This window comes from Myotis daubentonii, chromosome 3 (assembly GCF_963259705.1).
Source record: "Myotis daubentonii chromosome 3, mMyoDau2.1, whole genome shotgun sequence".
In the NCBI taxonomy this organism is placed as follows: domain Eukaryota; kingdom Metazoa; phylum Chordata; class Mammalia; order Chiroptera; family Vespertilionidae; genus Myotis; species Myotis daubentonii.
In genome coordinates, this window is record NC_081842.1 from 23655995 (window position 1) to 23668895 (window position 12901).

The window sequence follows — 12901 nt, forward strand, 5'->3', positions numbered from 1 at the left end:
CTGCTGGGGTCTTGGCCAGCCTACAAACAGCCATCAGCCTCTCACCCTGGCTGGCCAGGCACCCCAGAAGAACCCCCACCCTGAAGGGGGTGTGGCTGGCCTGCGAACCACCACAGGCCCCTCACCCAGGCACCCCCACACCCCAGGGGAACCCCCACCCTGATCAGGGACACCCTTCAAAGCAAACCAGCCTGCCCCTACCCATGTACCAGGCCTCTATCTATACTTATAAAAGGGTAATATGCTAATTAGACTAGGAGACCTTCCAGGAGACCTTCCAGATGTTCTTCTGGACAAAGCCATGGTGGCAGGGCCTAGGTAGAGGCATTTAGAGGCCAAGAGGGGAGGGCAGTTGTGGGTGATCAGGCCAGGATGGGATGGCAGTTGTGGGTGATCAGGCTGGTGGGGGGGGGCATTGGGGGCAAGCAGGCCATCAGTGGGGGTCAGTTGGGGGTGATCAGGACTGTGGGGGGGAAGTTTGGGGTGAGCAGGCCAGCAGGGGGGCAGTAGGGGGCAAGCAGGCTGGCGGGGGCAGTTGGGGGTGAGCACACTGGTACAGGAGGTAGTTGGGGGTGATCAGGCTGGCAGGGGGGGGGAATTTGGGGGCAAGCAGGCCAGCGGCAGGAGGCAGTTGGGGCGAACAGGCCAGCAGCATTGTGGTTAGGGGCAATCAGGCAGGCAGGCAGGTGAGCGGTTAGGAACCAGCAGTCCCGAATTCCGAGAGGGATGTCCAACTGCCATTTTAGGCCCAATCCCTGAAAATTGGCAGTTGGACATCCTTCCAGAGGTCCCAGATTGGAGAGGGTGCAGGCCAGACTGAGGGACAACCCCTCCCCCCGGCCCCCCCGCAAGAATTTCGTGCACCGGGCCACTAATAGGTTATAATATGTAGAGGGTAAATGGGCATTTCCATTTGTAATGATGCCATGCTCATCACGTGACAAAACAGATGTAGACACCTGTCTTCTGTTCTCTTGTCTGTCTGCCTGCTTTTTCTCTGTCTCCCTCAACTAATGTCATTTTTATTGAGTAAGCCCCTAACCCATAACTTGGAATTTTGTATTTCAACTTTGGAGACATTTCTATCACCCCTCCCACATCCTTCCCACAGGCACACCTATCCGGTCAACCAGGAGGAGCCCATGGATCCCCACCTCCTTTTCTTGGCCCTCTCTAGAATGTCATCTTTCAAGCTCTATTGTCATACACACAAGAGTCAGGCTTATTCAATGGATGTGCATTCTGTCCTGAATGTCAAAATATTTAAGCCAGTTTTTTAAAATATATTTTAAAATATATTTTATATTGATTTCGGAGACGGAGAAAGAGATAGGAACATCAGTGATGAGAGAGTATCATTGATCATCAGTTGTCTCCTGTATGACCCCTACCAGGGAATTGAACTGTGACCTCCTGGTTCATAGATAGTCACTCAATCACTGAGCCACACTGGCCATGCTAAGCCAGTTTTTTAATAAAAACAGCTTTGAACAACTTCTTGACTACTTATAACATCTTTTTTCCTTTGATTATATTGGGCCTCTCAAGCTGCAGGAGAACAGGAGCTGTGTCTGCTTGTCTTCTCCCCTCCCCCATTGTATCCTCATGCCTAGCACATATGGCTATATTTTTATTGAATATTAAACAGAATGATGAATGAATAAGTAATGAAAGGAAAGTTTGCTGACTTGCAACACCTTTTTTCTCATGTTCTTTCTCCAGTTCTGCTTTCAGCTTCATGATTGCTGCATTGTAGCTTCCATTGAACTCCTAAATGTACTTTTCTTCTTTTTATGACTATTGAATATTCCTCTTAACACCCAAGTTATTGCTGTGTGCCCAGAATTATGCTGGCTGCTAAGACTTATCATACTTGATGTCCCCATGATATCATAACCGAGTCCCAGAAAGCTCAGTGGTTCTGGTGGGCAGGTAGGTGTAGAAGTGAGTTTTTCCTTCTTTAAGTATGGTGATGTCTACTTCATACAATCTGATATGGACAGAAGGCATTAGACATACATGGATTCCATCTCCTCCTCCACAACCAGTGAGTAGCATGAGAGAAATATAAATGAACTCCTATAGCATCAAAAATAAGAATATTATGCCCTGACAAGTACGAAATGCTTTTACTTTATTCAGAGTTGATAGGAATCAGACTATTACACACTTCTCAACAAACTTAATTTAAAAAATACATGATATTCACTTTCCATCCCGACTAGAGCATTGCTTATCAAATTCTCCATCCAGAAATCTTGAAGGCAGAAAATAGTGAGCATGTATACCATTGGGGTGTGGGAAGACATAGCCACAAATAAACCTAAAATTTATCTGAGGCCTCCTGTTTTTGCTTTAAAATGAACGCAAACCGTAGTTTCTATTTTAAAATCATGCTTTTGCTAGGAGAAACAATGCCAACTTGAAAGGATGTACTTCAATTTCAGGCTCAATCTACCCCTGGCCTATTGTTGGCAAACCCCAGTTTGTGCAGTCCAGGAGTAGGGTAAGTTTGAAAGATTCTTGGGCTTATTGAAAAAACAAACAAACAAACAAACAAACAAACAAACAAACTGCCCATAAACACTTAGGCTATGTTAAAGAAAATAAAATACAACTTAAAGAAATAACATAGGGTTTGTACCCCAGCATAGACACATAGAGCTTTAAGATTTCAGAGAGGCAAAGTTTACTTCAAATGAGGGGAACTTTCAGGAAGATTTCAAGAGGAGGCAACATTCTGGGAAGTAAGACTCTTTCTTTTGGGCACTCGGAGAAAATACAGAGCAGGATCTATGTTTTATTCTTTCTCTTTCTTCCTCCCACATCTCATCTGTGATCCCCTCACTTCACATCTTCTGACAATATCCTTATAAACTAGAGACTCCGGTGCATGGATTCATGCACCAGTGGGGTCCCTTAGCCTGGCCTTTGGGGATTGGGCCGAAACCAACTCTTTGACATCCCCCGAGGGGTCCCAGATTGCGAGAGGGTGGTTCTCGGGTGACACACCCTGAATAGGGGCTCCCTCCTCTCTGGTTCCGGGTGCATCACCTGAGAACCGCAGCTGCCAAGTCACCTCAGCTCGGCAGCTCCTGCGTTGAGCATCTGCCCCCTGGTGGTCAGTGCGCATCATAGCTACCAGTCAGATGATTGAGCGGTCCAACAGTCACTTAGGCTTTTATATATATAGATTCTTTTATTTGCTGCAAGTTAGGAAACAAAATTAAGCTTAAGAATTGTGTTGTAAAGAACATTCTAAATAAAGACTTTACAGGTAACATGGGTGGGTTTAGGTTAAGGGTTATGGAGGGGGTATTTTGGGACTTACTATTCAGGTATGAAGCATGTTCCAATGTAGAAAACTTCTGAGGCCACTCTCTAGATAACTGAGGTGATGCTGTACAATTTGATAATAATATACACTTTCTTATTTAAAAGGTTGTCTGTGTCATTGTTTTATTTCAACACATGGACTGACTCATTCCAAGTTTTTGAGTGCCTGATCTTAACTAGGGGTTTTAATGACATTATGTTCCAAGATGAGTAAGTGTAATGGGGGTGGGAGAGTTAGGGAAAGGGGCTGGAAGGACAGATGGGGCCAGTCACATGGAACCTCACAAAAGGTTTTGCCAGGCCAGGGAGCTTAGGCTCTAACTGTTGGATGAGGGGAGCAGTTTCAAACCTAATGATGAGGTTGGCCTATTAGGGTGCTCATTCTAGCTGACGATAAATCCTCAACTAAGGACGGTGAAATCAGAGAGGGTATGCTCTGGAGACAGTTAGGAAATAGAATTGATAGAAATGGGTTTAGAGGGGGTCAGGAGAAGGTGCCTAGGTGCATACCCATGTTTTGGAGGGCCTGGAAAGATAGAATAATAAAAACTTAATAATAATGAAAATAATACTATTGAGCACCTACTATGTGCCTGGTATAAGATTTACATAATTTTTTAATCATAAAGCCTCATGGCAATCCTTGGAATTTGGTATAGTAGTGTCCTCATTTTACAGATGATGAAACTGAGATGCAGGTGGGATTACCCAACCCAAGATAACACCACTTAGAATGGAGCAGAGCTGGGCACCACAGGAAAGACAAGACAAGTGAGACATGATTGCTGTCCTTAATAAGATAGATGCTTAAAGGATCTCCTTATGGTGACCAGCACTTTAGAGTAAACAAAACACTTTTAACATGATATTTTAGTTGATTCTCACATAAGAGGGTGTAATAGGCATTGCATCATCACTTTACAAATGAAGAAACTGAGACCTAGAGTCAGTTGTCTAGGATCACACAGCGGGTAGGTGACATGCCTGGTTCAGATAAGAAACCTGGGTACTTTGCAGGACACTATGGTTTCTTTTTTACCATTGGTACACCATTGGTGAGATATCATCGCTGCTCATGCTGTTGTATGTTCCATGTCATTCGTGGAAAGAGCAGAGAGGATAAGGTTCAGATTCTGGAATCAGACTGCTTAGGTTGGCATTCCATTTCTCCTATAAGACCTTGGTCAAGTTTCTTAATTTCTCTGAATCTATTTTCTTACAGAAGTAATGGGAATAATAATTGCATCTTTTGCTATTTTTATGGGGCTACAGTCATAATTTTAAAAAGATAATTTATGCAAAGTGCCTGGAACCTAGTAAAATTCAATAAATGTTAGTAATAACAGTAGTTCAAAGAAATGACATTCAGTTAGCTATGGGAGGCAATATTAAAATATATAAAATCACATTGGAGATGAACTTTAAAGGAGTTCAGAAGATGTAGAAGGAGCAATACTGGGTTTAGGGAATTAAGAGTATTTTTAATCCTGATGATTATTTTTATTTAGGCTGGCAGTAGGGTTTATGAGTAAGAGAGTTAGATGATCGGAAATGTACTCAAGAGAAGCAATTAGGCGACCCAGTGTAATAATCCTGGTGAGAGTCACCAGGGTCCTGAACACAGGTGGTCGTGCAGGGAATGGAAAGGAAGAGCCTGACACGTCTGAGGTGCTACAGAGTGTGTTAGAAGAGTTCTTCCCAGAATGCATTTGGGTTGCTTCCCCACAATATTACCGGGTGAGTACATAAGAAATGCAAACTCATTTTCCAATTTGACTAAGCCAAAAATCTAATCTGGACCGTATTTTCAGTTAAATGCATTCCAGAATCAGGCGTAAACGTTGGGGAGTTACATGTCCTGATCGCCGGCACTTTGTTTTTATCCTTTGGCACAGGAAACTGGAGTTAGTGTATGGAGTCACTTAGCCACCTTTGCTATTCTGTCTGCATTCTGAGGGATATTTATTTATTTGCTTGTGTGCTTATTTATATTTTGAATTCTCACCTTGAAGCCTGGTCTTCAGAGTGCAGAAATATATAAGATGCAAAAACACCTACATCCTAATGGTTGTGCCTAGTATTTCAGTCTTAGTTGTATCTTCATAGCTGTCCTACTGTTGAGATGAATTAACTTTGAGTAGAGTGACCACTTTAAAATTATTACTCATAGTGTTTTAATTTCTCATATCCTAGATGTAGTGGAAGTGGCTGGATTTCTTGTAATGAGCTCTGTCTTCATTCTAGAATCACTTTAGAATGTTTGTGATCTAAAACTAGCAGAAGAATCTTGAGAACATGTGCAATTTTAGGGAAAGGAGAGGAAGGACATGTAAGCCTAAAGGGTATTATTCAACCTAACACGGCTGGCTCATCCTGTCTGACAGTCCTGGGTCCATGGGGGCTGTCCATCCCTGGCACCTGGATGAAGTTTGCAGGCGCTTATTCAGATAAGCCAGCCCCATGATGTGGTTGTAGGTATACCCTTCCAGATGGGTACCATTCCACTCATTCCTCCAGGAGAATATCAGGGACTGAAGTCCTCTCAGATCCAAGGTGACCAATGACTGAAACATTCACAACTGAGTTTTACTTGCTTTTGTTTGGTTAAAATGAGCTCAGATGTTTGCATTTTCAGAGTTGTCAGTCAAAGACTTTTATGTCCTAATGTCTAGGAACATAGTTTGGTTGGTCAAACAAGAATAAAGACTGAGTCATCAGCCTGGCCAGTGTAGTTCACTGGTTGAGCATCGACCTATGAATCAGGAGGTCATGGCTCCTTCCCAGTCAGGGTACATTTTTGGGTTTCAGGCTTGATCCCCAGTGTGGGGCATGCAGGAGGCAGCTGATCAATGATTTCTCCCTCATCAATGATGTTTCTATCTCTCTCCCTCTCCCTTCCTCTCTGAAATCAATAAAAAAAATATTTTTTAACAAAAGAATGAGCTATCACAATGATTCTCATGATCATATCTTATGGTTATAAGTTAGTAAGTTTCACTATGTATGAGGCAGCAAGTAGTATCACTGAGAATTCACATAGGGACGCTTAGGACTACCTTGCTCAGTGATTGTCACCATAAAATCACAGTCACTCTGCATCTCATCAAACATTCAAAATGTCCTTAAAGTGCTAGAAACCGGGCAGATCTCTTTTTAAGTCTGCTACCTCATATATGCCCATTGTGCTCATAACTTACCTGATGAATTCTTTAAATGAGCTGTTGATGTCCCATTAGCCACTTTTTTCCTCCTAAAGAAATTCATGTTCAGCTGCAAGGTAACTTCCCTGTGTGAAATTTACAGATCTGTCAACCATAAAAAACATTAATGCATAATACATAAACAAAACGTATGCTCTTTTTACAAAAAAAAAAAAAAAGGCAAGAGAAAAAAAGAAAAGAATTTACTTTCTGCTTTCCAAAGGGAGAAGCCATGAATTTTACATTTTTATTTTTGATGCCTTTTTGCCTTTAAATATATGAGATGACTATTAATGTCCATATTCACAGCAGGGGTGGGAGGGAAATGGCAGTAAATTGTAAAGCACATTTACATTATAACAAGGCCTGTGGAAGCATTGTAATTCACACGGTTATTTCAACAGCGGTTTGGACTCCCTCCAATTTAATTTTCTGAAGTTCGGCTATGCAGCTGGGTCATTCCTGGTCTAATCTGGGAAATGTACCTCTTAAGGCTGTGGATTAGAATGCCAGCCTCCCAGCTGTCACCAAGGAGCATCATTTACGGCCACTGAGGTCCAAGGGCAAAGCATCAGAACCACTTTATGTGGACACAGCAGCTCAGCTAGCTTCATAAACTCTGTTACAAAGAGCAATAATCAATATTTCATGTTTAATGATGCAGAGCTAAAATTAGTATGGATTTTATGTCTTCTACTTTTCCAAATTAGGCAAACATTAGTAACCCCTTTTTTAGTGTTCTTATTACACTTCCATTAAAAAGGAGTAGTGGGGGCGGGGACAGTGGGAAGGCTGGTGATATTTAATTGAATGGTTGGGTAGTTGAAAGTGTCAAAGTAATTTTGGCTTTTAACTTTCGTTCAGTAGTTACCCTCAGGTTAATATGAAATTATCAAACACACATCCCCGCACAAAAAGATGATATATGTAAGGGGCACAGGCCTTGTTACCCATAACTGCACAGGGAGGTAAACTGCAGATTGTTTTCACATTTTAAGTTACCTTCCATGTTCTGGAATATGCTGAGAATAAAATGGCCAGGGTATAAGTAAGAATAATTAAAGGGCTGAGGTTTAGGCAGAAGTGCATTTTAGAGAAAAAGCAATTTTGTGTGGACTTCTGATTTTAAAGTTGTCCAAAGAACAAGTTTAGACAGTAGAAGTGGCAGGGATGGGAAAACATAAGAACAGTGTGTTATTTATTATTGGGCAGGTTAAGGGGCAGGTCAAGTGGCCACAGAAATAAGCTTGTCTAACCTTCTGTTATGGTCTCCTGTTTGTGATAGGAGAAATACCTGCAGGATTAAGGTGTGAGGGGAAAGCCAGACACAAAAGAACAAAATTCAGCATCCACCATCCAGTCTAACAGTTAACTCCCAAGTCACTTCAGAACAACGCTTATGACAGTGGGAAGCATGGCTTTGGCAAGTAGTCAATCAATTATCTGCCCTAACAGCACAGCCTACATTTCACAGCCACTCATAACAAAGATTTCATTTGGAGAAATGGGATTACAGAATATGGAATGCTATATGTTTGGGTTGTACTTGAATGATTCAACTTATATTTTGTAGAGGGGCTTAGCCAAAATTTCAAAAAAGGTAGAAGTTAAATAGAGCCTGGTAGAAATTATCCCCTCACCTGGTGAGTCAAACTGAGTCAGAAACTTGGGGTTAGGCCCTTGAGTTGACAACTTTTCTCCTCGGCTACCCTCTAATTTCATGCCAGGGCCTCCCACTGTGCAAACTCTATTCGAAGCCACAGAACAAAGGGGACTACTTGATAAAGTCCAAAATTATGAGCCTCTCAGAGCACAGAGGAGACTGGAGAAAGGGAAAGAGTATAAATGGGGAGATGATGGTCAAGGTGTACAAAGTTTCAGTTAGGCAAGATGAAAAAGTTCTGGAGATTTAATGTACAACAATGTCCTACAGTTAGCAGTACTGTAGTGTAGACTTGAAGTTTGCTAAGAAGGTAGATCTTCTCACCACACCACACACACACACACACACACACACACACACACACACACAGAGAAAATGGTAACTACGTGGTGAGGTGCTGAATATTTTAATTAGCTTGAGTGTCATGATTTCACAACATATACATATATCAAATGTACACCTTAAATATATACAGCTCTAACTGTCAATTATACCTCAATAAAACTAGAAAAATATAATCCTATATAATAAAAGCCTAATATGCTAAGTGTCTGGTTGTCCAGTTGTCCGTTCAACCAATCAAAGCTTAATATGCTAATGATATGCTAAGGCCACTCAACCACTTGCTGTGACATGCACTGACCATCAGAGGACAGTCAACTGGTTGACCAGTCGCTATGACATTCACTAACCACCAGGGGGCAGATGCTCTAACCAATAGGTTAGCTTGCTGCTGGGGTCCGGCTGATCAGGACTGAGCGAGACAGAACGGACACACCCTGAAGCCCTCCCGTGTCCCTTCCTGGCCCTGATTGTGCACCGGTGGGGTCCCTGGGCCTGGTCTGCACCCTCTCACAATCCAGGACCCCTTGGGAAATGTCAAAGAGACAGTTTTGGCCCAATCCCGCAGGCCAGGATGGTGCACGAATTCGTGCACTGGGCCTCTAGTGTTAAATAAAAAAGAAGGCCTCAGAGTGATTTTAGAAAGTTGAAATAGAGGGGCAGAAAAGAATCAGCAGAGGACATACAATTTCTTGGGATTTGGGAGAGGGGCATTAAGCTACTAAGGTTTTGTTTCCTTACAGTCATATCAATGCATTCAACTCATTTATTCAACAGATATTTATTAGGCTTCATCTAGGGATTAGGGACCTTAAGGTAAGTCACCATCCCTGACTTCAAGGAACTTAGCTGGGGGGCAGGGGAGGTGGGGAGTCAGATAGAGAGATAATGCTAATAAAGATCAGCACAGGCTGCTGAGGAAGTTGAGTTCTGAAAACCTGTATGGAGGAAGGGAAAGTTGGAGGCTTCCTAAAGGGAGAATGGGAGTGGCCAATAGAGGGGTTGGGGACGCATTGTCCTTGAATGTCCAATAAGAAAGCATGTGAGTTCTGGGACTGGGTGAAGTTTCAAATGACCAGACTTGGAGAGGGAGTGTATGGGGCAGGGCTTGGTGGTGCAGCCGGCAGAGACAGCCGGGGCCCTGGTGCATCAGACTTTGGCAGAGACCCTGGAAACCATCTGAAAGCACCGGGGCGATGTTGGTTTCTAGTAGGGAAATGGCATTGTTAGATATAAAATCAGAGACAAAGAGGACTAGCGGGAGAAACCAATGAGAGGAAAGACCAATTTGTATATTTTTAATGCCAAATTAAAACAAAACTATCGCAAAGAGTGAAACTCCAAGAGAAAATCTGTTGAACAAGCCGTCTTCCTTATCCATCTCTGAGAAAATGAGGACATGGTTTGGAACTTCCGGGCCAATTGAATTGAAGTGTTTTTGTATAGTTAGCTTAAATAACCAAATGATGAAATCCATCCTCCAAATTGTCAGCAGAGCAGCTGTTCAGAAAGCTCTTGTTAGTCATTGACCTTATGTTTAATATGATTTCCTAGAGCATGGATAGTCAGATTGAAAAAAGTACCACTTCAAAGCCCTCCCCACCTGGGCAAGCTCCCCTCAATGCAAGGAAAAGAGAGTGGTGGGCAGAGTGCAAAAGCCCTTTCCTTCCTGCCCCCCAAATCTCCAGGGAAAAAGGAGAGATGAAAGCACACCACAGGCGCCGAAACCGGTTTGGCTCAGTGGATAGAGCGTCGGCCTGCGGACTGAAAGGTCCCAGGTTCGATTCCGGTCAAGGGCATGTACCTGGGTTGTGGGCATATCCCCAGTAGGAGATGTGCAGGAGGCAGCTGATCGATGTTTCTCTCTCATCGATGTTTCTAACTCTCTATCTCTCTCCCTTCCTCTCTGTAAAAAATCAATAAAATATATTTAAAAAAAGAAAAAGAAAGCACACCACAGGCACATCTTGGAGAAGAAAGTTCTGGGACTACCAACTCCTCATCTCTTTCCTCATCGTAATGGAGGGGGTAAATAAGAAAATGTTTATGACCTAAAAAATCCTCCTCTGTTTTTCAAGAACAACTAAGGCTTCTTGTCCAGTCTGTTTCCTTTCAGGAAAGTGACATCAAGTGTGACCTTTTATCTGACCTGGATTTATTGCTTATGTCACTGGTGGTGGGATGGGATATGATGAAGGATTAGGATGGAGCGTTGGGACAAACAGAGGGTAGATGTGGAGACTTATTCTTAGAATAAGGATCCAGCATACATAGTGATGAAAAGTTTTACCTTGAAAATAGAAAGTGATGTATACTTTTTAAAGAATGCTCTATCTTTAGGTATTATCTATCTATCTATCTATCTATCTATCTATCTATCTATCTATCTATCTACCTACCTATCTATCTAACCATCCATCTATTTGTCTACCTATCTATCTGTCATCTTTATCTTCCTGTCCATTTATCATTTATATTCTGCCTATCTAGTACTTGCCTGTACTTTGATAAGCACACATGTAGGAGGATTAAAATAAAAACAAAGAAGTTTGCACATCATGTAGTGAAGGGGAGGGGATAATTGTACTAACAGCCTGGAAAAAGTAGTTCTGGCAATTGAATATTTAATTTAGCTTAAGCTTCTGGCAACCAAGGCAAATTAAACAACCGCTATAAGACATAAGTAGTTATTGTTGGTGAAAAGAAGTGCACTATTATATCAAAATGAGAAAATATCCCCTAGCACTAAATCCTAAAATCTTATTCATTTACATAAAAGAAAACCTGTAGCAAAAAATACAGTGCTTTATACAGCAATTTTGCAGAAGATGCAGAAATGTTTTTCACTTGAGCTTTGTTATACGAATGTTGGATATAAAAGCAGCAGCCTTTAACAGAAAGGAACTGAAGACCATAACCTGCTTTATCCATTAGTCTTCTGAATAAAAAAAAAAAATTTAAGATGACACCAAAATAAAATGAAACAAAACAACAGCACCTGTCCAGCTCTAAATTTTTATAGTTCTATGGCTCATCAAGGTAGGATTTTATATGTAGCACTCCTAGGTTATAGTTCAGACTGTCACTTCTGAGTTAGGATTCTTTCAATTGTGAACAAACAAACCAACAAGAAAACACACACAGAGAAATAGCAACCAAGAGTGCCTTGAGAAATTAAGAGAGGCACCTGGCTGGGTTGCTAAGTGGTTAGAGAGTTGGCCTGGACCAAAGCATCAAGGGGTTTAATTCCTGGTCAAGGGCAGATACCTCAATTGCAGGTTCAATCCTTGGCCCTGGTTGGGGCTCGAGTGGGAGGCAACCAATTGATGTGTCTTTCTCATGTCGATCTCTCTCTCTTTCTTCCCTTTCTCCTCTTCTCCCTTGCTTCAACTCTCTCTAAAAAAAATCAATGGAAAAAATATCCTCAGGTGAGGATTAAAAAAATAAAATGAGAGAATCTATTGGCACATGAAACTGAAAAATCTCTCAATATCCTACTTTCAAGCCACACTTTGACCCTAAAGTTTGCAGCATCACTAGGGCTCTGACTCCTTGGCTGTTTTCCTTGACCTCCATCCTCTTTGCTCTGTTACCTTTTCCTTCTGGTTAGCCTTTTTCACAACAGCAAACACTTCTATTGCAGGTCCTGGGTTCCTTACATTTCAAATCCTATGCTTTTAAAATCAGAGGAAGGAAAACAAAAGTCTTCTCCAAATACTGAAGTGAAGTTTAAACAATTAGCATCAGTTAAGAAACTGATGTCAAAATATTATGTTGAGTAAATTAAGCCAGATACAAAAGAATAGATAATTTAATATGATTTTCTAGAACAGGGAAAATTAATCTACCATGATAGAAATCAAAACAGGGGTGCCTTTAGGAGAGGGAAATTGACTGTACAGGGGCACAGAGGAACTTTCTGGAGTGAGAGCAATGTTCTATATTTTGTTCTGGGTGGTGGTTCTACCAATGTATTCCTTTGTCAGAACTCATTGTACTGTAGACTTGTGATATATGCATTTCACACCCTTAGAAAAGAAAGCCCCGATACTAAGAGAACATGCTGGGTGATATAGGAGAAGTGACTGAAGTGGGCTGACATCTGAGCTGGGAGACAGGAGTCTGGCACAGTTGGCTTAGACACCGCTGAGAGGTGGCGGTCAAGTCCTGGATATATTTTTAATCAGGGCCCAACAAAATTAGCTGATTGAATGACTGTATTGTGAGAGAAAGAAAATCATAAAGGCTGACTCCTGGGTATTGGCTCTGGCATCTAAGTGAATAATGATACCGTTTACTAAGATGAGATAGAAGCAGTGACAATGGAGGTTTGAGTGAAGGTATAGGTGGGGAAATCAAG

General features: G+C 41.9%; 1 protein-coding gene across 1 annotated transcript in view; it reads left to right on the forward strand.

Annotated features, from left to right (window-relative positions):
* Nucleotides 1–12901, forward strand: part of IQCJ (IQ motif containing J) — a 63025-nt gene that overhangs the window by 25949 nt on the left and 24175 nt on the right. The window contains exon 2 of the mRNA XM_059685896.1: nt 9285–9357. Within this exon, the coding sequence (XP_059541879.1) occupies nt 9285–9357 (73 nt within the window). The remainder of the gene's footprint in view (nt 1–9284; nt 9358–12901) is intronic.